Raw genomic sequence first — 23,056 nt, forward strand, 5'->3', positions numbered from 1 at the left:
CCTATGAAGTCCTAACAGCCACAGGTCTGAATTCCTTTGAATTCCTCTCACACTCGGCCATCTCTTCTCATGCGTTTAGTATCCCACTGCGATCTCTGTGGGCCACAAAAAGCTTTGCTGAAATACAGCCATCATGAGATGGTTGTGTCAGCCTCTATGGTTTTATATTCCATACCTGTCTTCTATTTCACAGTGAAAACCCCTTTATGAGCTTGGATTCATCTTTTTCCTCTATACGCCAGTGATTTCTGCTGCACCTGGGCCATATAAAGTGGGGAAAATGTACCCCAGTAGAGTAAGAAAAGGCTAGCACAGATATAATGATACATAACTGTTCACTCTTGCTATATTTCCCTGAGCTTGAAGCTTGAGGATAATAAGATATTGTTGTAAATGTTTGGTTTTCTTCAGTTCAAATGATCTCCCAGCCAATTTGTTTGTTAGCATATGTTAAAATGGCCGCCTGGGTGCATATGTGATGCGTAGGTTGGTAGAAACCTGAGCAGTCCTCAATGTATCCTGCAATAAATGCGGTAACAGGTAGGATTAGGTTGTGGAATGGGTTGTGGATTGTGGGCATCACTCCAATATAAGCATCTGGGTATGAAGTGATCTGTGTCAGTGTATGTGTGGGGAAGCGGATAGCGGGAGAAGCCAATGGGAAAACCTGATTATTCCACACCCTGTAGACATATGAAACTGGTTTACTGGATGAAAACTATCCCATTTCCTGTCAGTAATGGAGGTTGGTTTTGTATGGTATGTAAACAATGTAATATAGTGCTCTGTGTTAAACAGTGGCACTTTATAAAAAGTGGCAATTCCATTCCATGCTATCAGTTGGTAATACCATAGTACTTTGATATTTACCATGGTAATGTATTTATATGGTACTCCAACATACTTCAAACATACTTTGTGGAACTATTACAATATGTACCAAATCCAAATCATTTTCATTTATAGAAGACATTGTACCATGTGTAAAAAACTATGGTAATACCATTGCATTTTTTGATAGTTGGGTTTGTGTGATTTTTCTTTTCTTTTTTCTCCCAAACCAGATCAGCGCAAACCCTGCCACACAGCCAAATCTAATGCATTTATTGGTCATGACAATCTCAGTGTCAACATAACACTGAAACAAATACTATCCCCTAACCTCAATCTAAACCCTTACCGTAACCTAATTTTAGCATTGGTAGATAGCATTACTATTTGTCACAATCAGATCCATTATATTTTGGAACTGTGAACTGAAACCATGAAGTCTGAACTTTTCTTGAAAGGTGATACAGGATTGAGTTGCGAAATGAAATTGGGGTTTGCCCTGAAGTGGTTTGGGGAGGGATGGGGGGGGGGGGGGGGGTTGTGTGGTTCATGTTGATTAAAGCCTTGTTCACACTACATGATTTTAAAACGTTGGGCTGAACTGTGCGGTTCACACTACATGACTTGCTCTCTGTGAAATCAGGAGTGTTCAAGTTGTTTAGCTGTTCACACCACACAACTCAACGTGATTGATCCACAACAGGAGGTAACTCACTACACGAGTTGACAACGCACTACATAGAGATACAACCACGATCGGATGATAAGAGCAAATCACTTGTGACTCTAATGAGAGCTGTTTCAATTCTATGGTACGGTCTAAATCCTGAAAATAATCAAATAAATAACGAGTTGACAACAACGATTCTATCTTGTCTACAAACCACGTTTTGGCACGAAAAACCACGCAATAAAATGAAACAGAAATGGCGCAAAACAGCATGTGCGCCAATACCCAGTGAAGAAGAGAACACAACACGGCAATATTATGGACATCAGACAGAAACTAGTGCTGCACACCGTTTGCGCGAGATTTACGCGAGATTTGCGCGAGATTTGCGCGAGAAAAAACTAAGATTTACCTGGTGTCCTCAACCCATGTGTTGCTATGATTGGCTGTACTCATGACATCACTGAGGTTGAGTCGCGCAACGGCTCTGGATATCTAGCAGGCTAGATATTTTTCTGGGCGTGTCGTCTGCGAGCGTTTTCGCTGCGTTGTTGGCTCTTTCATACTAACAGATTGGCAAGCTTTCTTCGTCCGCTAATCCCCCGTGATTTGCACGCGATAACACCCTGACCTGTCGGCGAGCTCAACGATTTGCAAATCGGGCATAAATCGGGCTTAAAATCCTGTAGTGTGAACTTGGCTTTAGTTAGTGCTTCTTTGCCAGTGTTAGCTTTGGTTCCTGTATTGTGGTGTATGAGTGTGTTTCCAGTTGTGCTTCTTTCTTTGGATGTAACTGTTGCCTTTTTTCCTCAGCAGATAGTCCCGCCCCTTGGGATGCTCACACTACAGCCTCCCCAAGTCTGTCGGAAGTAGCACCACCCCTCGACAGCTTATCTAATCCATCAGCTTCTTCTCATGTGAACCCACCCACTGACCCACCTCATACATTCTCCTTGGAAGCAGCAGGTCCAGACTGTTCCCAGGGTCCTAGAGGCCCAGAGAGTAGGGCTCTGGAGCAGGCCAATGTGGGGAAGCGGTCATCCATTGCAGGTGGAGTTGGGGGTGGGACCAAGCAGAGGGAGAGTAGCAGGACCAACCGTCGCTCTAGTGGAGGGAAGGTTCAGCAACAATACCTTGATGAACTTGCTGGAGAGCCCAAATCCCACAAAAGCAGCCGGGCAAAGTCCAAGGAGCGCAGGAGGGAACGGAGCAACACGCCATCTCGAAAGCATGACTCGCCCAAAACTTCCCCAACTGACACCAATATGAATGGGGGAAACGGATGTCTAGATGGTAGCAACAACCAGCAAGGAGCTCTGGTGCCATTCAAAGCTCTACCAAAGGAACCAGAGAAAAGGCAAATCAGCCAAGAGAGTCGTCCCAGCCACAACTACAAGACCAGCAGCAGTGCATCAGGCAGGAAGGCCACAGTATCCCCAGGGCCCTGGAAGATCCCTGGTACGGACAAGCTACCCAGTACCCTACGCTCAGCCACCTCCACCATCAGCAGATAACATCTCACCCCAATCTCAGGCCCAAGTTTAGACCTTACTTTTGCTTTTGAATTCTTTTCAGCTAACTCTTGGACCAGCACTGGGCCATGATTTGCCTTTTTTGGGACTAGTTGGGCTTGGGCGCTGCTTGATTGCTTTTCACAGGCTTGCTCTACTTGCTCAACAGTAGAGATCTGTTTTAAAAAATGACTAGGTACCACCTTCCCACAGTCCTCACTAAAGACCTTTCCATGCATTTCTAGCCAGAGCATTTTTTATTTATATTTTATTCTAAGTTATTTTAACAGATATGACACCCACCACCTTAAGAACTGGAAGCATTCACTCCAAAAATTGAACCACGGTAGAATGAGTGATGCATGTAGCGTGCTAAAAAGAAACCCGGACTGGTTTGAACTGTTGGGGAAAAGCACTCAAGACTCAGAGATGTACATGCATAGAAAACCACTTACTGACTCTAAACCACCATTGGTGGCTACAGCAATTTTTATACACTTTCATAAAAAAATGAAGAAAACTGAAGGAGTTACCTGACATACAGTTTTTTGTGTATTTGAAGAATGAATATGATTAAAAAGATTCTATATGAGCGGACACTCGACTATGGAACTCTGCCTTAAAGACTGATCTGCAGATGTCTGTATAGGGTTGGTAAAATGAATATAGAAATAGATATATTATATGACTACGTATATGTGAGACATATTGTAAATATGGTCTTTATACACCATTGTGACCCCATACCGGAATATTGACATCATACATGGTGTAAGTTAGAAGAGTGTAATCTAGAATTCATTCCTACTCCACTCTTAGGTGCGTTCCCACTGACAGCGATTTAAACTCAAGTAGTTGCTAGTAGGTGTTCCTACTCAACTCAAAATCGAACTGTAAAAGGAAACCGATCACATGACCTACACTGTCTACACTGACATTGGTAGTCGCCACCTCCAGTTCAAGATCTCAATGGCAACGGTCGATTGTGTCTCTTAAAATCGCCAACCCTCACTGATGATGAATGACTTGCAGTTGCTGAAAATTGCTATCAGTGTGAGCACCCCTTGAGACCACTGATTGCTCAGCTGCTCTGTTAATTTCCAAAGGAGCCAGTGGGCTTTGACCTTCTCATGACTCTGTCATCACTAGTTCAGTCTATTCTCCCTTTACTTGTCTACACGAACAAAGCAATTTGAAGGATCCCAAGATGGTTTCGATGAAATATAGAAAGGATTTGATTTGGGCAGAGTGCCTTTGGCCAGGGGTGTCCAATCCTGGAGGGCCATTGTCCTGCTAAGTTTAACTCCAATCCTAATGAAACACTCCTGACCAGCTAATCAATGTCTTCAGAATGACTAGAAATGTCCAGGTAAGTGTTTTTTGGGTAGGTTTTGAGATAAATCCTCAGTACATTGGCCCTCCAAGAACTGGATTGGACACACCTGCCTTATGCCGACCACTTGATGCTTTATTTGAGCACCGAATCCTAGGCAATGACATCAAGACAAAAAAAAAAAAAAAACGTAGGGTGCAATAAATTAATTTGACTATTGTTCTGTTAAACTGAATGAGTAGGTTGTTGCATCCCTATCTCTGAATGCTGATTGGTGTCTAAATCAACTGAGAGGCTGGTTTATGTTCACTATATATATATATATATATATATATATATATATATATATATATATATATATGAAGAGTTCAGATGCAAAAGCCTCTAAGTGCCATTTGAAATTTTCTTCTAGAATGATCATTTTTTTCAAGCTTGTATATTTAAGTTCAGTGATTTCACTCAAATGGCAATGATAATTACCTATTAAGTGTTATTTAAGTGAAATTACTGAACTTAAATATGCAAGTTTGATAAAAATCATCATTAAAGAAGAAAATTTCAAATGGCATTTAGAGGCTTTTGCATCTGAACTCTTCATATACATATATCAATATAAAATTGATAGCTATTTTCGTACATAGATATAGAGTTGGCAGTCTTCTAAGAGAAGTGGAGATATTTATTAATGATATCTCTGACAGAAGTTCAAATGTTTGTTGAGCACTTTGTCTTTAAATAGACATATACTGTATATAGAATGCAGTACTTTGCAGAGGAAATGCTGTGCATCCATGATATTCATTGAATATTTCTGAGGAAATTAATTCCCCAAATCCTGCTAGAAAGATTTGCTTATAAACATATTCCCTATATAAAATATTGTGTGATGGTAAGTCTCTTTCACATGAACCTCTTCACAAAAGGTTGATTTTTCCTTGCCAATAGCAAATTGTGAAAGCAAATGAAAAAGGTTACGTTTGCTTTTCTGTCATGCATTGTCTTTTTTCTAAATGTCATCACTCACCTTCAACACTGGGTTGGGGATACTGTAACTTCATGTAGGCCTATCTATATACACACAGTCTCTCAATCTCTACTAGCTTAGCTAGTAAGCTAAGACCTTATCTTGCTAAGTGGAGGCTAACTGAAAACACAAAGAATCTATTAGAAGGTCACAGCCATTGGAATTTCTTTAGGGTTTCTTTGGCTGCGCTTTGAAAAATTGATAGAAAATGAGGTCTAAGTTGAAATAGTTTGAACTTTGAGTGTTATGTTATACATCTGCATGGAACACTGTGGCTAAAGGCCTCTACGCACCAAGAACCATAACTAGAATTATAAAGTCTTAATAATTCTTCGAATTATATGAGAATAGGGAAGTCCACATCAAAACTATAACAAGAGAAGAGAAATATCATTGAATTTGCTTGGGGAAAAAAATTCTCTCCAGCTGATGAATGATAAAACATTGACAGCCAATCAGAATCCACCTGAATTTAAAGAGTTCAAGCAATTTAACACAGCAGACGATAAAACTGTAGTGTGTTTTTATAATATTTCTCTTAAATTATCGTGCGTTGGTGTGAACTCTAGCATAGTTATGATTGTTATAGCTGTGAATGGGACTTAAAGGGTTAGTTCACCCAAAAAATAAAATAATAACTTTTTTAATTTCCTCAAGACATCCTTGTTGTGTATGACTTCCTTTTTCAGCCAAACACAAACAGAGTTTTATTAAAAAAAAATATCCTGGCTCTTCTAAGCTTTATAATGGGAATGAGCAGCAGCGCCTGAGATTTTAAAGCCGAAAAAAGCACATCCATTCATTATAAAAGTAATGCATATGGCTCCAGGGGGTTAATAAAGGCCTTCTGAAGCGAAGCGAACGCAGAAGCGCAGAGGATGGAGCAAAACAAAACACTGGTCAGGAATTATAAGTCTAAAAAGATCATTTTTAAAGAGAAATGTCGGAGTTTGTTCCTCAGCCCTGGTTGTTTGAACTGCGAGACTTGTTTACTATGCTTATGCTAATCCTACGTCATACGTCGAATCAGAGGTCACTCTTCCGCATAGGCTCGCAAGTTATAAATCTGGATTTTTTTTTTTCCACAAAAACACATCCCTTCAAAATCTCAGTCACTATTCACTCACATTATGAAGCTTGGAAGAGTCTGGATATTTAATTTAATTCTGGTTGTGTTTGGTTGAAAGAAAGTCATATACACCTAGGATAGCTTGATGGTGAGTAAATTATGGGATAATTTTCACTTTTGGATGAACTAATCCTTTAATACTCTATCTTGATGCTTTGCTCCATTAGAATATAATGGATTGGGGAATGTTGATGTGAGTCATGTGAAAGAGCTAATAATACCAGGGCTTAAAATGTAATCAGCAGGAATGTTGAATTGAAACCGAACAAACTTTAGGTTACACCTGGGCCTCAGTATACATCCTTATCCTGCAGTGTATTTGATTTTTCTTTCAAAATTTACATTTTTGTGAATTACATTCTCATTAATGTAACTGCAATTAATAAATAGACCATTTTCAATAGACCAGGTAATTTCTGTGCAACTAGTGGCATCAAACAGAACTGCAAAACTGGGCTGACAAAACAGCCTCGGCACAGCCGATTGCATGATTTTGAGGGAGTGTCTTTATTTTTCAATCGATTTTATGAACAAAAATGACACAGAAATTACTTCTTTTTTTTTTTTAAAGAACAAACACATCAAGACTCCAAATGGTGCTTCATTGTGTATTTTTCACGCAATACTGTAAGAAAAAGATTTACGATTACTTTAATCATTTTGTTCATTTTAATAAATATATACCTATGTGAACTCCAGTTCCTGTGTAAAGGACCCCAGACAAGACCTAATCTGTTCTATCCATTGTCATACTATCGTCTTTATTATGTTCATCTCCCAAAGAAATAAAGCGATGACTGGTTCTACTGATGCTCTTTGACAACTGTTGTAGATGACAAGGAGAGCCAACAATGATCTATTCATTAAGATAGTGCTAATATTTCTCAGATAAAGATAAATTAATTGAAGCACTCCAATGTGCTTGGCTATTCATTTCCGAGTGATACAACATTAGATATCCCAGACGGACATTGTCAAAGCAAATGTATTTTCAATAGAGTACCAGTAAAGATTGTGTGTGCATAAGAATGAGCTGGATTGCTTTGATGTCTCTCCATAGTGTTAGAAAGGAACTTGGTTTAAAGTACAAAATTACTGGAGTTGAACGAATCAGGATCAAGGCATCTTAAGGCCAGAAACGTACTCTATGCAAGTATGCTAATGCTAACTAACTAATGTTAGCTGTTTGGCTATGTCCTTACAAGCATAAGTCATTAGCACGCTTGTATGCTAATGCGTCATTAGCAGAAACGTACTCTACGCAAGTATGCTAATGCTAACTAACTAATGTTAGCTGTTTGGCTACGTCCTTACAAGCATAAGTCATTAGCATGCTTTTAAGGATGCTAGTGCATCATTAGCAGAAACGTACTCTACGCAAGTATGCTAATGCTAACTAACTAATGTTAGTTGTTTGGCTACATCCTTACAAGCATACGTCATTAGCATACAAATGCTAACAAACCTCTGTAGTCAATTGGCCGACAGTTACCTTAAATATCTGTACTATTGAACAATGCGTTGTAAATGTGTTGCTTGTTTTGAAAGTGAAAGTTTTGAAATTTTAGCTTCAAAAGATGACCTTAAAGTGAAAACTGACTCTAATTTATGCTAATACCGCGTTAAGAACGTGTCATGTTATGAATTGCATTCTAATACATTTTGGAACATAACACGAAAAAGGGTGATTGGCTTGTGTATTTAGCAGCATTGGCATTCATGTACTTTAGACAATGTTTCTGGCCTTAGGGTTTTCATTTTGTAGAGTAGCAAGTTTGTTTAGAAAGAGAGAGAATAGTGTTAGTGCATTGGCACTGCTTTTCCATATAATTTGGCTCGAGTTTGCCGAATGCTGAAGAGACTATAAAATGATTCAACGTGATAAATAATGTGATTTAAAATGAGATGATTTATCGGTGGAGCGATGGTGGCAACGCAATGCCCTTAAGGGGTTCTGTATCACTGTGTAGAACTTTTCAAAAACAGTGCGGTTTACCCTGTACAGATAAAAATGATAAATATGACACTATGTACTATGACCTAGTCACAAAAACTGTAAGTGAGCTACTATTTTTATGAAATGCAACTCAATGGATATATACTTACTTTTGCAGAGCTCTTGTTTACTGTATGATATTTACTGAAATACTGTCAAATAAAACCTTGACATGGTGTAAAGTATTCAAGTAAATTGTAAGTGTTTTTCGTAATTGTCGATCTTCTCTGCACTGATATCCTGCTGCACAACTTGTGATTATGTAGCCAGAACTGGTTAAACGGTCTTTATGCGAATGGAGACACTGAAGTGTACGCTGGTTATCAGTGACATAATTACATCAAAAGAAACAAAAAGTAACTCCACAAGTTGAACTTTGGTCAATTTTGAAAAAGACAACATGATATTTATCTTTGTCATTTATGTGTGAAAATTATGGTGTCAGATTACCAGGTGCGGAAGTAGCTTGAAGAATGTGTACCAAATATCATCAAATTACCTCAGGTAGGTGTGTGTGTGTGTGTGTGTGTGTGTGTGTGTGTGTGTTTGCATGTGTGTGTGAACATCAGTCTTCAGTCACATGCAGTGTTGAGCAAAGTTACTTTCAAAAACAATTACAGTTACAATATTGCATTGCTCCCTAAAAAAATAACTAATTGTGTTAGTTACTTTTTATGGAGAGCAATGCGTTAAGTTACTTTTGCGTTAATTTATGTTAGCTGGGCTTGACTTGTTTGTTCGCGGAAGACCGCTTCAAGGGTACAAACGGAGCGCTGCTGAGCATACTCCAGAGCGTCAAAATGCTAAATGGGAATGGGACAGACTCCTAGACTCTGCGAGCACACGCAATTTAAGTCCATGAGACCGAAAGTCCGCATGAAGTGTGCTATTTGCGACACGGCCTTACATTCCCCTTGCTGTCATTATCACGTGACCTACAGCATCAGTTGCATCGCTTCACTGCCGTTCACAAATCCTCTCCCGTGGCATCATGGGACAGTAAAAGTGTCCATCATATGCACACTTCAGAATCTCGCCAGAAGTAGAAGAGCATACAGGTACTTTTGCCTACACTTTTATTGGCTGTGGATTCGGACAGCCTTCTTTTGTCACATAGCCTACTATATTGAAGTATTCGATATCGGATGCAGCCCCTTACAAAAGCCAAATGTGATGTTTGTCTAAAAACGTTTTTGCTAATTAGAATACACGTAGTTAGAGAATAGTTAACAGACTGCATCTCACTACATTCTGGACCTGAGCTGTGTTCGCAATCTTTAAATTCTTTCTGTTTGAGACATATTGTTTTGTTGTAGTTCATGGTGAACGGCTCTGCTTCGTTTTCAAGTTTTAGATCACACAGAGGAGTCCTTGCATTCTTGATTCTTCAACAGAAAAATCAAACTTGAAACTTAACCGGACTGGCTTGCTTTGTTGGGTCAGTGGAATACCGTCACAGTGCTGTTCAGTTGTAGCCAAGGTATGTCAGAAATGGACCTTGCAAATGAATTATGAGTTCGTGTGACAACTGGTCTAATTCGAGAAACAATACTGACAATGACATTAATAGAGGCATTAATAACTACGTGACATTTGTACATATAATCCGTTAAATAGCCACCGAGTACCACTTATGAGACGTGACATTTCAATTTATATAATAAATTAAAAAATAATCTCATCACACACGTCATGTGCCACTAAAGTAATGGATACATTGGATTGGATTAGGGTGAAAATATTTTTTTTAAAAGAGAGACCAATCTTAATGCAATATAATTACGACAAGATTAAATGTTGCAATAGGCTATACATTTCAAAAGATTACGTGATTTAATTGAACAAATAGAAAGACACATTGCTGTGCATGTAAATCCTTCTGCGGACAGTAGGTGGCGGTACATGACAGGTGTTGATAAATGTGTAATTACTCGTTCATCCGCTCCAATAGGCGGCAGTGTTATGTGCGCAATAACATGCGATGTTCAGAAGAAGAACAAACCTCAGAAGTGAAGGCGCAAAATCAAGTGCGCTAGCATCTTTAGCTAGCAATCGTGAATTTAAAACATTATGGAGTGGTAAATATTATATTTTACTATGAAATTATTCGTGTATAAATGTTATATGATTATTTTGGCTACTATAACTTAGCTGGTTCGTATGTTGCCCCTTATTGTTGTGAGAACGATACCACATGTCATTTACACTGTAAACACTCATGACACACAACAGAAAAGAAAATACTAGTATAATTTTATTAGCTGTTGTTTTTACAAGTAAATTTGTGTAAAGTTATTTTTATGTAAACACCCTGTCGAATCACAACGCTTTACGGTAAGCAAAACATAATAGTAGTTGTAGTTTTTGTGTTGACACTTTCATAACAAATTGTTATCTGTATTCGCTATTTGATTGTGTTTTACTTGAAGTTTGAGGTTTTATTATGTTTAGTGAAGTCATTTTACATCTGTTTTGTATGATTGGTTTTAAACAAATTTGTGTTTAACTGTATTTGTGTTCATCTGACATAGGCTAATGCAACACAATAACTCTATGCTTAGTAACATGTTATGATATTTTACATGTAATTAAAGTGTCTATCCTGTGCAGGAATCAGACCTGGTTGAGTCCAGCGGTTCGGGACACTGAGGTGACCCGGGCTGCCCGCAGAAAGAGTTCACACAAAAAAGTTGCATGTATCCTTACCAAGATCAAATACCAGAAATCATGTATTTATATATTGTTTTTTTACATTAGTAATTGAATGCAATACTACTTGTACAAATTGTTTCAAAGCAGCTTTACAGAATTGCTCATTTTGCCAGAAGGCATAAAGAAATGAATGGTGTCATTATCCAGCTGAGCCTAGTTCAGTGTTTTGTTGTCATATGATAGCACAATGGTCATTCACTTTATAAATAGACAGAGTTAAAGCCACTTCATATATCCTTTATAAGTGACATGTGTAACCCATACTCTGTGTTTGTCCTGTGCATTTAACCCATCCAAGTCAGTGCACACACATTAGGAGTAGCGAACACATACAGATAGTAGTGAGCAGTGGCATCCAGGGAGCGATTGGGGGTTAGGTGCCCTGCTCAAGGGAACCTCAAGTCATTTCCTGATGGTATTGAGAATCAAACCCACAACCTTTGGGTTACCACCAGTCTGACTCTCTAACATTAGGCCACGACTGCCCACTTATATGCTCTGGTTTCTTTGACGGTGTATTCAGTCCCACTGGCACAGGATGAAACTCCTGGCACCAGCACGACCCCTGCTAGACCCCTACTGCGTCAAACACCTGGATCTCTCCATAAACAGACATGTGAGTAAACCCAGCTTACACTACAGCACCACAGTAAAAGAGTTGAGAGCTTCCAATCAGAATCGAATGTTAGGGGACTTTCATATCGCGTATAAAAAATGCGTGGACAACTCTTCTCAGCAAAGGATTAATGGATTTCCTTCACTGAAAATCTCTTGCTGTAGCTTTGCTACTAGATTTATGGAGAATAGAAAACCCCATCCTTCAAGGACGTAGTAAACACGGCTGAAGCTGATTGGTTGGTTTTTGTCACATGACCTGCGGTGCACTTGTGGCACTTTTTCATCGTGCTGTATTTTTCCCGTTTACTGTTCTTTTCCGAGTGTTATGTTTTGTGAAGAATGATCTGTATTGATGTGCAGATGTTTTTTATATCATTTGCAGACACCCCAAGAAGTGCCCTCAGAAACCCAGATGTGTCGGCCATCCTCGGGACAGGAAGCAGAACTCCTCGCTACTTAAACACACCCCGTACCAAAAGCAGTCTGAGCATGGTGAGTGACACCAATTCAACAGCCTTTATTAATCCATTCCTGACCTCATATATTTCGCTTGTACGATTTCAGTGGTAACTCTTTCTTGCTTGTTGACACTTCAGAACTTGGATGACAGTGATTGGACGAACAGTCTTTACCCGTCTCCTCTCTCTGGAATGGTGGACACCAGCTTTACTGAAGATGTCAACATGAGCGCTCTCATGCTGAAGGAAGATGATCCCGGGGAGGCTGGTAAATATTCATAAAAATCATCACAAATTCAATTATCAATTTATGTAAATAAGTTGATTTACAGCTATCTCTCCCTCCCTTTTTTCTCCCAGCGGCTCTCAGTTTGTTACCTGAATTTCTGCAGTCATATTTGCGCCATGCGTCCACAGCCGTGTTTGATCTGTTAGAGGAGTATGAGGCTCTCTGTCAGGACAAGGTACACAGCTAGAATATTTAAAATTTACTCAGGAAAATACTATAATTGATTAAATGTTGGCATGACAAGCTGAAAACAAACTCCTTACCAAGACTTCACCTGTATTGTAGGTCAGTATGTTGCAGAAATTGGTTCTCCGTTCAGCCCCTGGTCAGCAGAAATCCTCCAAGACGGTCAGCATTACCTGGTTGCTGCAGCAAGAGATGGTGACCTGGAGACTCATCACCTCCTTATACAGGTACAACACACTCAAACATGACTTAGGCTACACTACTGGTAACCTTTTTTATTTTATTTTTTTTAAGATATTCATATTTGTATTCAGCAAGGATGTATTAAATTTATCAAAGGCTGCAGTAAATACATTTATAATCTGACAAAAAAAATAAAATAATAATAATTCAAGTAAATTCTATACTTTTGAACTTTCTGTTTCCAATATTGATAATAATAATAATAAGAAATGTTTTTTTCGCCGCAAATCAGCATAATGAAATGATTTCTGAAGGATCATGTGATGCTGAAGACTGGAGTAATGATGCTGAAAATTCAGCTTTGCCATTACAGGAATAAATTACACTTTAAAATATATTTAAATAGAAAATAATTATATTAAAAAACAAAAATCTAAATCAAACCGACCCAGAAACTATTGAATGATAAGTTATTTGTGAATAGGTGTATTACTTGCTTGCTTACATATTGTTATGACTCTCTTAAACACAGAGACAGAGTCCAGACAGTTTTAGAAGAAGACATCATGATGGATATAACTGTAAGTGCTTGTGTGTTTCCTTGGATTGTCCTACCGGATGTGTACACTGGTGCCAAAAGGTGTTTGGAGCCACAATTAAAAATTTATGTATCACTCCATTTTATTACAAAATATTCAACTTTATGATAGCACGAGCCACTTTTAAAGATTTTAAATGATTAAACAATGATATACTGTCCAAAATGTGTGGAGGAACTTTCTTTGTCACCAAGTAGCGTCGCTTTTTCACCACTGCCACTTGTGGTGATATTTTGTATCCAATGCAGTGACATTCACATTAATTGTGACTTCAGCATTGATATTTTTGGGGGCCACGGCATGTGAACTTGTGTTTGTATTTTCTCTGGAGATGCCCAGTGAGAGTGAGAAGGCAGTAATGGAGCAGTTTTTCCAAAAGGACAGTATGGTGCGACAGAGCCAGGTACGCATGCATCTATAAAACACCCACTCTTTGGGCTTCTGTGTGGAATAACTCCTGAATATCTGGTGTGTGTGTTTACTTAGCTCGTGGTGGATTGGTTGGAGAGTATAGCCAAAGATGAGATAGGAGACTTCTCTGATAACATTGAATACTATGCCAAATCTGTGTACTGGTAAGTAATACTTAACAGATATCTCAGATTTCAGTATAAAACTGATTCTGGTAAATAATTTATGGTGTATTGTTCATGTGTAGGGAAAACACTCTCCATACCCTGAAGCTGAGGAGAAATCAGTCCAGCGGTGGTTTCAGCAGGCCGTTGGTCACAGAACTGGATCCTGATGCTCCCATCAGACAGAAGAGACCACTGGCAGACCTGGATCGAGAGGATGACTCTCGTCTGCTCAAAAACCTCTTCAATCTCATACGAGCTGGCATGACTGATGAGGTGTGTGTGTGTGTGTGTGTGTTGTCTGATGGGGGATTCTGTGTAGTTTCGGTTTTGGTTTGGTCTGCAGCTTCTCATTGAGGTCAGATATTGTGCGCACTATTATGTTATTTTTAAAGCTCCATTAAAGGCATACAAAAGATTGTACAGCACCATAAAGTTTTCGCACTATATTCCAAAACTTCTAAAGTCATTCAATAGCATCATGTGAGGTAAAAATGAATATTTAAGTCGTTAAGTTAAAGTTAATGGGAACTCATCTCTCCTCAGTCATGCTCCATTCAGCATTAAAACGACAGTAACACGATGACACTCTCTTCAAGATCAATGTTCCCAATATTATACTTTATTAATATTATAATTATACTATATTATACTACTTGTAGATAAAGGTCTATAGTTTGCATAAAACGAGTTTATAGCGCTTTCTAATACATATTCCTTTCTCCCGGGTGTCTGTTGGATTACAGCACTGGAGTAGAGAGCACTATGAATTGTTCTTCATGCGCACTGTAACTGAAATTTAAAACTGTTAAAAGAAAAGGCTCAATAAACTGTTGCATAAATATAATACATTAAGCATTGATGGATATAATCTCTTCGCTTTGTGCTTTGAACTTTTCGATACGAAGCGCCATATGCTGTGACTTTCGCGTTGCTTCAAGTGCTTCATTCTGTACACGGTATGGGCATAATTGCTTTGCCGCTCTTTTTGGAGCCTTTCATGTTATAATGATTAGGGGAGGTTTAAACACCTGGGAAAAGGCCATTGTGAATATCACTTATGGACAAATAAAGAAATGTGAAGTCCGCACACAGGAATTTATTCATAGGCAACGTTTTGACCCTCAGGTCTTAATCAGGCACAATATCAATGTAGAGTGAATTCAACTTTAAATAGGCACAGGTGATCACACATTAAAAAAAAATCATATGACAAATAACAGTATATCACTCATGGGCCACGCCCCCTCCCCCTGGCGAAATGGGTCTGCCACCACCGCTGGAAAAAAATCCTAGAGGAAACACTTGGTTAGCAATTAAATGTTACATTGCAGCCAAACGTTTGGATTCGTGACGAATGAGAGAGTTGTGCGTGAGCCCATAAATTGAAGCTTTGTTGGCTTTGTATTCTGTTTTGCGATCTGGTCACCCGATTATCAGCTAGTTTAACACTATTCCATTAGTTATTCCACTGGACATGGAATCTCTTGTTTCTTTTCCCAAATTTCCACCAAATGTCTCACCCATTTTCACTGGGGACTATAAACGTGTCTTCCTTTGGTTCGCTTTAAAGTAGGCCTATTATATTCACAATTTTTGACTTGTAAAGTAGAAAAGCGCTGTAGGAAAGAGAGCCTACCTTTTTACTTGCACGTCAAATTCTTTTTAACACCGTTTGTACTTATTATTATACTTGGAAAGGCTTGTCAAGTTTTTTGTAAACGGCAAGTTCTTAGTTTTGCTTTCTAATATTACTTGCATTATTTGTGTGATTACATTGAAACAAGCACACATTAAAATAAACTACCTATGTGACCAAACTACCTATGATTTTAATTTGAAAATTGTGTTTAAAAATTGCAAATTAAATTTCATTGGTGCATAACAGGTGAATAAGTGAAGAAAAGTGTCATATCAGCCATAGAGAAAGAGGAGGCTCTTATCATGAGTCACCCTGAAATATATGACATGACATATATTAAGAAACTAATACATTTTTTAAGAGCTTTGGGTGAAATATCTGACATTTAAGATTCTGTGGCGACTGCAGACAAGCATGGACATTCTGATCTGACACTTTTTGTGTGTGTGTGTGTGTAGGCTCAGAGGCTGTGTAAGCGCTGTGGTCAGGCCTGGCGTGCTGCCACTCTGGAAGGCTGGAAACTCTACCATGACCCCAACATCAACGGAGGTCAACACACATGCACCTACTTACCAACATTTAACTACATATTAAATGTTGTTTATTTGTTTAACATTTAACCCTTTTATGTTTAATAGGACTTCAAGGGATAGTTCATCCTAAGATTAACTTTCTGTCGTCATTTACTCACCTTATGTCGTACCAAACCCATAAGACATCATTAATCTTCAAAACACAAATTAAGACATTTATAATAAAACCAGAAAAATGTCTGTTGCTCCATTGGAAATACAAGTATTTCAATCAGGATTGCTTAATGTACATTCAGCCACAAAATAAACCTTGACAGAGTGCTCAGGATCTATATAAAATATTTTAGTAGCTCACTGAACGCAATGCTTCAGTGAAGAACGGTTTCTAGCAAGTGACTTTTAGCCGAGACAAGTGAACCAGTTCTAAGGGATAAACTACACTTCAGAGTGGAATGTTGAGTTACTTAATTTATTCTGTTACAAAAATACTTCATATGCAAATTGTTCAGAAACATAATCAAAGCACAACAGTATAAAAGTAATGTAATCTGATTACTTTGGGATTCCTTAAAGGTCACATATGTAAATAAAGTCAAATAATTACAAAATTCATGTAATTACTGTAGTATGAAAATTCATGTAATTACTGTAGTATGATTCATAATTTGTGTGTTGTTGGACACCCTGCAATTGTCCTGGAATTTTACAATTTTGTAAAGCATAATCCATAACCAATCAGGCATGGTAATTACTAATATAAATGTACATATTTTTTTTAATTATCTAGAAATACTTTGTGAATGCAGTCTTTTTTTTTTTTTTTTAAAAATCCATTGATCACAATCGAGATATGGACATTCATTGGTCAGATGGACCCTGTTGATTTGTGTGTGTATTCAGGAGGTGGAGAGCTTCGGCCAGTGGAGGGGAATCCTCAGCGGAGTGTGTGGAAGGTTTGCTGTTGGAGAATGGCAGAGGAGGTGAGGAAACTCAAGATCATGGGTCTACAAGGGGGTGCTAGAGTGTCAGTAGGAAGTTTGAGATTGACTAAATAAATATTTTACAGCTGTCAATGTTAACAGTAATTTTTATGAAATATTTGTAACACATTAAAACGGTTTCGAAAGCATATTTATTGTGAAAAGGGCTGTACAAATATATTTGATTTTAAATTATTTTTTCTTATTTTCTTTTTCTCTTCATTATTCTCACACAGTAAATATATTTTTATATATGAAAATATATACAGTAGTTGCCTATTACTGTATATACTATACAGTAGAAACGTTGTATTTAGGGGTTCTTAGCTTTAAAAAGTTTGAAAACCTTTGTTTTGTCTGGATAAAAGTCTGACCAATTAAAAATGGATTATTATGAAATGTCTATAAATTTAATAGACATCTTTGAATGTCTCAGTAATTTTGTTTATCATTCTGATTTAGATTCTACTTTTGTTTTTGCCTTTTCAGGAGCAGTTCAACAAATATGAAAGAGCCATCTATGCTGCACTGAGTGGAAACCTCAAACAGGTAAAAAGTCGTCCATCCATTTTTACACTTCCTTTCCTCTTGGTTTTAGTCATTATTTGAATGTGTCCTGCAGCTGTTACCTGTGTGCGAGTCATGGGAGGACACGGTCTGGGCGTATTTCCGAGTGATGGTGGACACTCTGGTTGAGCAGGAGATCTGTTCTTCTGGTCTGGGCAGTGAGGAGCTGGAAGAGCTGCCCAGAGAGTTCCTGGAGACCAAGTACGACTTTAAACACATTCTAATGGACATCATATCAATATCAATTCATGTCATTTCCAACTAATTGATTGATTCTATCATGTGGCCTTTTTCAGTTGGACTTTGGAGAAAGTCTTTGAAGAGCTTCAAGCAACAGAATCCAAAGTGAGGATGAATGAACGAGATTTCATCTGTAACAGACTAAACAGATTGAAATGTTTCTTTTCTGATCTTGCACAAATGTTTTATATTGACAGAGGGTTCTGGATGCAACCAAGGAGCATTACCATGTGATTCAGAAGTTTGTCATTCTTGGAGATCTTGATGGTACGCTTTGAGAACCGATATTTAGAGGGATCCTAGTTTTACTTTTTCAAATGAAAAATAAAAGTGTTATTTGAACTTGTGTTAAAAGGTCTTCTGGAGGAGTTCAGTGATTGGTTGGGAAGAAGTACGTCTTTGCCAGCTCATCTCTTGCGCTTCATGTCACATTTAGTCCTGTTTTATCGTAGTTTGGGGATGCAGCTTAAGGTACGACATACACATACACGTATAGTTTTAGATCGTATTGCTATGTTCAATGTTCAAATGTTTGATTTAAACTGATTGGTTTGATCTGTCTTTGTCAGGAGGAGGTGTGTGTAGATACCCTTAAGGCCTACATCTCTCTGTTAGTGAAGGAGAAGCAGGTGGACCTCATTGCATTCTACGTCAGTAACCTTCCTTCTGACTTGGCCGTGCCACAATACGCTCAGTTCCTGGAGGAAGTCACAGAGACTGAGCAGCGCAAACACTGTCTGGACCTGGCAACTCAAGCAGGTGAGGTCAAAGAGTCTTGCATCACGGTAAAACATGTTTATTTATTTAAATTTTTTATTTTTACATTTAAAAAAAAACAATTTTTTGCGATAATGACAGACCAAAGGCCCCGATAGAATCACAGCTAAGTTCTTTTTCGTTCTACGTTTAGAAGTTTGCAGCGATATACTGTTAGCGAACATCTTGACCCCGCCCACACTGCTGAGAGAGCAGTTTAGATGAATATGTAAATATGTGCTGCACACTTTCCTCTTGATAACAAAATAAACACAAAAATGACAGCAGTGAGAAAAAACATCTGATCATTGCGATGTGGATGTTTGCACGAACTCTGCAATTCGGCACTCCAGTCAATTAAAGGTGCAGTGTGTATTTTTTAGCAACATCTAGTGGTTCGGTTGTGAGTTTGCACTAAGGGCTCAGCCCACTGCTCACCCATATTCAAAGTTAACACAAAGACTGTTTTATTGACTGTTAGACTGTTGCTGTTTAATTTGCACCAGCAGTTATAGGGTTAATGCGGTGAGTTCAGAAAAATTCAGCTAGAGAGAAACAAGACTGGTGTGTTTGTCTCTATGTTGTTTTTGTTGTGTTCCGATCATAAGTTCAGAAACAGAGCCTCCCTTGTCTGTTGTCCTTAAGACATTACAGTGCTCTCTCAATGTTCTAAGTTCAGAATGAGACCATAGCCGCAAATAAACAGTCCAGAGATGGGTATTGGCAGATGACTATGAAGCCTAATTTGTGCACAATGCACATCAGGGAGCATGTGTTTTACTTTCAAATTGGTGATCGCGCATACTCTGTGTTTAGGGAGCAGCGGCGCTGAGCGTGCATCTTACAAGATAATACATTTATCAGACGTTTAGTCTATGTTGCGCAACGAATCCTCCGCCATAGTCATGCGAACTGTGATTCGTGCTGCACTGCCATTGTTGGAGCAGACTTTTACATTCGTTTATAATGATTTTTATTTTTTTAATAAACAGCTAAACGATAGTTTAGGCGAATGTGCGTGTAGCTGTGGAATATTCTATTGTAATCTTACCCTCACGCCTCAGTCATGGCTATATTGCGAGACAACTTTTCACTCAATGGGAAATCTCGTCATGTTTTTGTCTAGCGAGATCTCGTCACACCCCTAATAGCAATTAGTTAGTTTGGATAAAAGCGTCAGCTAATTGAATAAATGTAAATGTAACATTGTCACTGTTTCTGTACCACAGTCCATTATAAAACACATCATGGATAACGTTTACAAAGTCATAGTCAGGTGAGGATCAAGGGTCTTAATATATAATAATTGTAATCAGCTGATTGTCTCACAAACGTAACCAGCACATTTCTCCCCACACAGCAAACCCAAAATACAGCGAGGGAGAAGAACCACATGAAACTATGCAACTACATATTTTTTCTAACAGGGTAGTAAAAGTTTGGCTGGCTAATATGAGCTGTTACTGTGGCTGAACTGGTTAAAGTGTAGAGCTTTAAAGTCACGTGACATTTATTTATTTATATAGCACTTTATACAATAGATCGCTGTAAACCAAACAGCTTTACAGTATTAAATATGAAAAACAGTATCAGTGTTGCTTTTAGAATTACACTTCAATTTCTTCTATAAAGCAGCTCTCCAGTGTATCTCACTCGCGGATATCTGACCTCGACGGACTCAAAGGAGGAAATTTGAGTAGGACACCTACCTATTACATCATCGCCACAGGTCAATGATAGTTCAGAGGTGTTTGCCAGGCGGAGTGAACTTTTCTGGAGGAATTGCCTTGTCAAGCTGTTTCAGACTCCCAAAATGACCTCTAAATGAACTTAATTTTGGCCTGATTTTGTTTGAAATTACATCACATCAGTTTCGCTTGATGTATATCAGGCCATTACATGCTTATTACAAATTATGTTTATGCCTTGTGGTGTTTAGGTTTGGATGTGCCATCGATTACAAAAACGGTAGTAGAGACCATCAGAGAGAGAGACACAGATGAGTTTGCCCACCATGACTTGACCCCTGCCCTGGATACGGCAACTACAGTGGTAAAGATGAACTGTTAACTGTTTTAATTGATAAACCTATATCCAATTACCAATAGAACACACTCGAAACTCTTCATCTGTTCCCACAGGAGGATCGGCAGAAGATTGATGTCATTGACTGGCTGGTGTTTGATCCTGCCCAGCGAGCTGAAGCCCTTAAACAGAGCAATGCCATCATGAGGAAGTTCTTAGGTGAGGCTTTTGCTGCTAAATTATTGTATTAAGATGTAATTGATCATTTCATATTCATATAATTCAATTATAATTTATGTTTTTTTTTTATATTTAATTTACTTAATACCATTACTTTTTGAAGGATTTGTTGTGGAGTTGAGGAAACTAAAATATGTGTTTATAATGTTTGTAAATGATTAGTTTTATTCACTGGTATTTTACAACATTTTTGAATGTATGGTAATAGTTAGATTAGATTATGCAACGATCTGTGCGTTTTTTTGCTTTTGTTTTTCTCAACAATACAATTTTGACTCAGGTGTGACTTATTTCCCGGAAAATACATTAGTTTATACCACTATGGGTTATTAGCTAGCTTAGTTTAGTCTTAGTTTTGGTCTGTTAGGTTTGACTCACAGCATTGTCTTTTTTTAATTCACATCTAATATGGTAGCTTCTAAGAAGCACGATGCAGCTAAGATGGTATTTGCCAAAGTGCCGGAAGACTCCATGCGGGAGATCTACCGGCAGTGGGAGGAGCAGGGAATGGACACGCCCCTTCCTGCTGAGGAGGAGAATGCTATTCGAGAGCATCTGTGCATTCGTGCCTATCTGGTGAGAAGCAGCATCTTTGTGCAAAACTGATGTGTTTGTCCCTCTAATGAACATAAAATACAGTTTAAAAGTTTGGAATTGTAAAGATTTTTTCATATTTCAAAACAATGCAGCCTTGGTGAGCAAGCATAAGGGTAATCAAAAACTTTTTTTTAAAAAAATCTTAACTATTCCCACCCCCGCAGGAAGCTCATGATGCATTTAATGAGTGGTTCAAGCACATGAACTGCCCTCCGGTGAAACCCACAGCACCTGCTCAAGCTAAGTTTACAGAGAAGGTGGCCCATGAGATGAAAGAAGCAGAGTATAAGGTCGGGAACAGGACAAACATGCACAGTTCAGTGGTGAACACTTCTAACTTTGGTCTTTAATGGGTTTTCTTTTTCACTTCCTCCAGATGGAGTATGAGAACTGGCAAGGGCGTCTGGGAGCACTGACGGAGGATGTGAAGGAGAGGATCTATAATGTTCTGCTGTTTGTAGATGGAGGATGGATGGTGGATGTCAGAGAGGTGAGGAGGTTCTCTATTCATTTACAGGTTTGATGAACTTTACAACTGTCTGGTCATAAAAAAAATATACAAAGTTTGTTATACAAAAATATACAAAGTTTATTTTCATTTTAAATGGAACAAATTCATTTTTGGATTGTAGGATGTTCAGGATTTACTGGATGTGTGTTTTTACAGGAAGCAGAGGAAGACTCTGAGCGCACTCATCAAATGGCTCTGTTGCGGCGTTTGTGTCTGCCCATGATGTCGTTCCTTCTGTTAACCGTACTGCAACGCACTGAACGCCACCAGGAGAGTCTGCGCCTGGCTGACATCATCGCATCTGACCAACACAGACTATATGAGGTATGGCATCAAAACCTTTTACAGAATGATTGTGAATGTAGATATGGAAAGTGTTTGACAATATGATAAAATTGTCTTTTTAAATTACCATAAGTAGTGAAATTAAAAAAGTGTTGTTTTGAAGTGAAGCTGTTTATGTGATGATCTGAACTCTTTCTTTCTCTGTCAGGTTTTCTCTAAAGATGAGCTACAGAAGTTTCTCCAGAAGATAAGGGAATCCTCTCTACTCCTGCTGGATAAAGGCCTGGATCCACTTGGATATGAGATTCAGCCCTAGACACTGTTTTATCATGCTGTTTATGTCCTCAGTCTTGTTTAGGGAAAATTGAGCTTTGTAATTTTGTATTTGAATAAAGATTGGTTGATTGTTTAGCAGCAGATGTATTTTTTATGAGTCACATTGATTTTTTAAGTGTTTATTTAAAGATATATTATATATAACCGCTTGTTTTTTTTTTTAATCCGATGCTGTGCTCTTTGGTTTTTAATAGCTTTTTGATTTGTATCTTCATTTCCACTTTCAATGT

The 23,056-nt window shown here is 38.3% G+C and overlaps 2 protein-coding genes across 14 annotated transcripts in view; both read left to right on the plus strand.

Annotated features, from left to right (window-relative positions):
* Positions 1 to 4,303, plus strand: part of magi2a (membrane associated guanylate kinase, WW and PDZ domain containing 2a) — a 197,158-nt gene extending 192,855 nt beyond the window's left edge. For 4 of the 13 annotated variants that reach the window (XM_089127197.1, XM_089127199.1, XM_089127200.1 and 1 more), the window contains one exon: positions 2,315 to 4,303. In XM_089127197.1, coding sequence (XP_088983323.1) covers positions 2,315 to 3,015 — 701 coding nt within the window. In that variant the 3' untranslated portion in view covers positions 3,016 to 4,303. The remainder of the gene's footprint in view (positions 1 to 2,314) is intronic. The other 9 variants (XM_089127201.1, XM_089127203.1, XM_089127208.1 and 6 more) reach the window with 5 other exon arrangements.
* A 6,141-nt stretch (positions 4,304 to 10,444) lies between these two features.
* On the plus strand, positions 10,445 to 22,901 carry nup107 (nucleoporin 107). Its single transcript, XM_039668237.2, has 26 exons — positions 10,445 to 10,572; positions 11,105 to 11,190; positions 11,730 to 11,822; positions 12,207 to 12,316; positions 12,421 to 12,550; positions 12,643 to 12,746; positions 12,857 to 12,984; positions 13,473 to 13,521; positions 13,871 to 13,942; positions 14,026 to 14,114; positions 14,198 to 14,390; positions 16,215 to 16,305; positions 17,190 to 17,269; positions 17,759 to 17,818; positions 17,892 to 18,037; positions 18,133 to 18,181; positions 18,274 to 18,343; positions 18,432 to 18,547; positions 18,646 to 18,835; positions 20,772 to 20,884; positions 20,974 to 21,076; positions 21,513 to 21,673; positions 21,859 to 21,984; positions 22,071 to 22,184; positions 22,362 to 22,529; positions 22,699 to 22,901. Exons 1-26 carry the CDS (start codon positions 10,565 to 10,567, stop codon positions 22,804 to 22,806), a joined length of 2,757 nt encoding a protein of 918 aa, XP_039524171.1. The 5' UTR covers positions 10,445 to 10,564; the 3' UTR covers positions 22,807 to 22,901.
* Positions 22,902 to 23,056: the final 155 nt, after the last annotated feature.

Source organism: Pimephales promelas, chromosome 24 (assembly GCF_988280905.1).
Source record: "Pimephales promelas chromosome 24, fPimPro1.hap1.1, whole genome shotgun sequence".
Taxonomy (NCBI): domain Eukaryota; kingdom Metazoa; phylum Chordata; class Actinopteri; order Cypriniformes; family Leuciscidae; genus Pimephales; species Pimephales promelas.

Excerpts from the sequence above, each read along its gene's own strand:
- nup107 (XM_039668237.2), top strand. Across the intron at positions 12,985-13,472 it reads CTCATCACCTCCTTATACAG|AGACAGAGTCCAGACAGTTT; the intron begins GTACAACACACT and ends TCTTAAACACAG. Across the intron at positions 18,836-20,771 it reads GGACCTGGCAACTCAAGCAG|GTTTGGATGTGCCATCGATT; the intron begins GTGAGGTCAAAG and ends TGTGGTGTTTAG.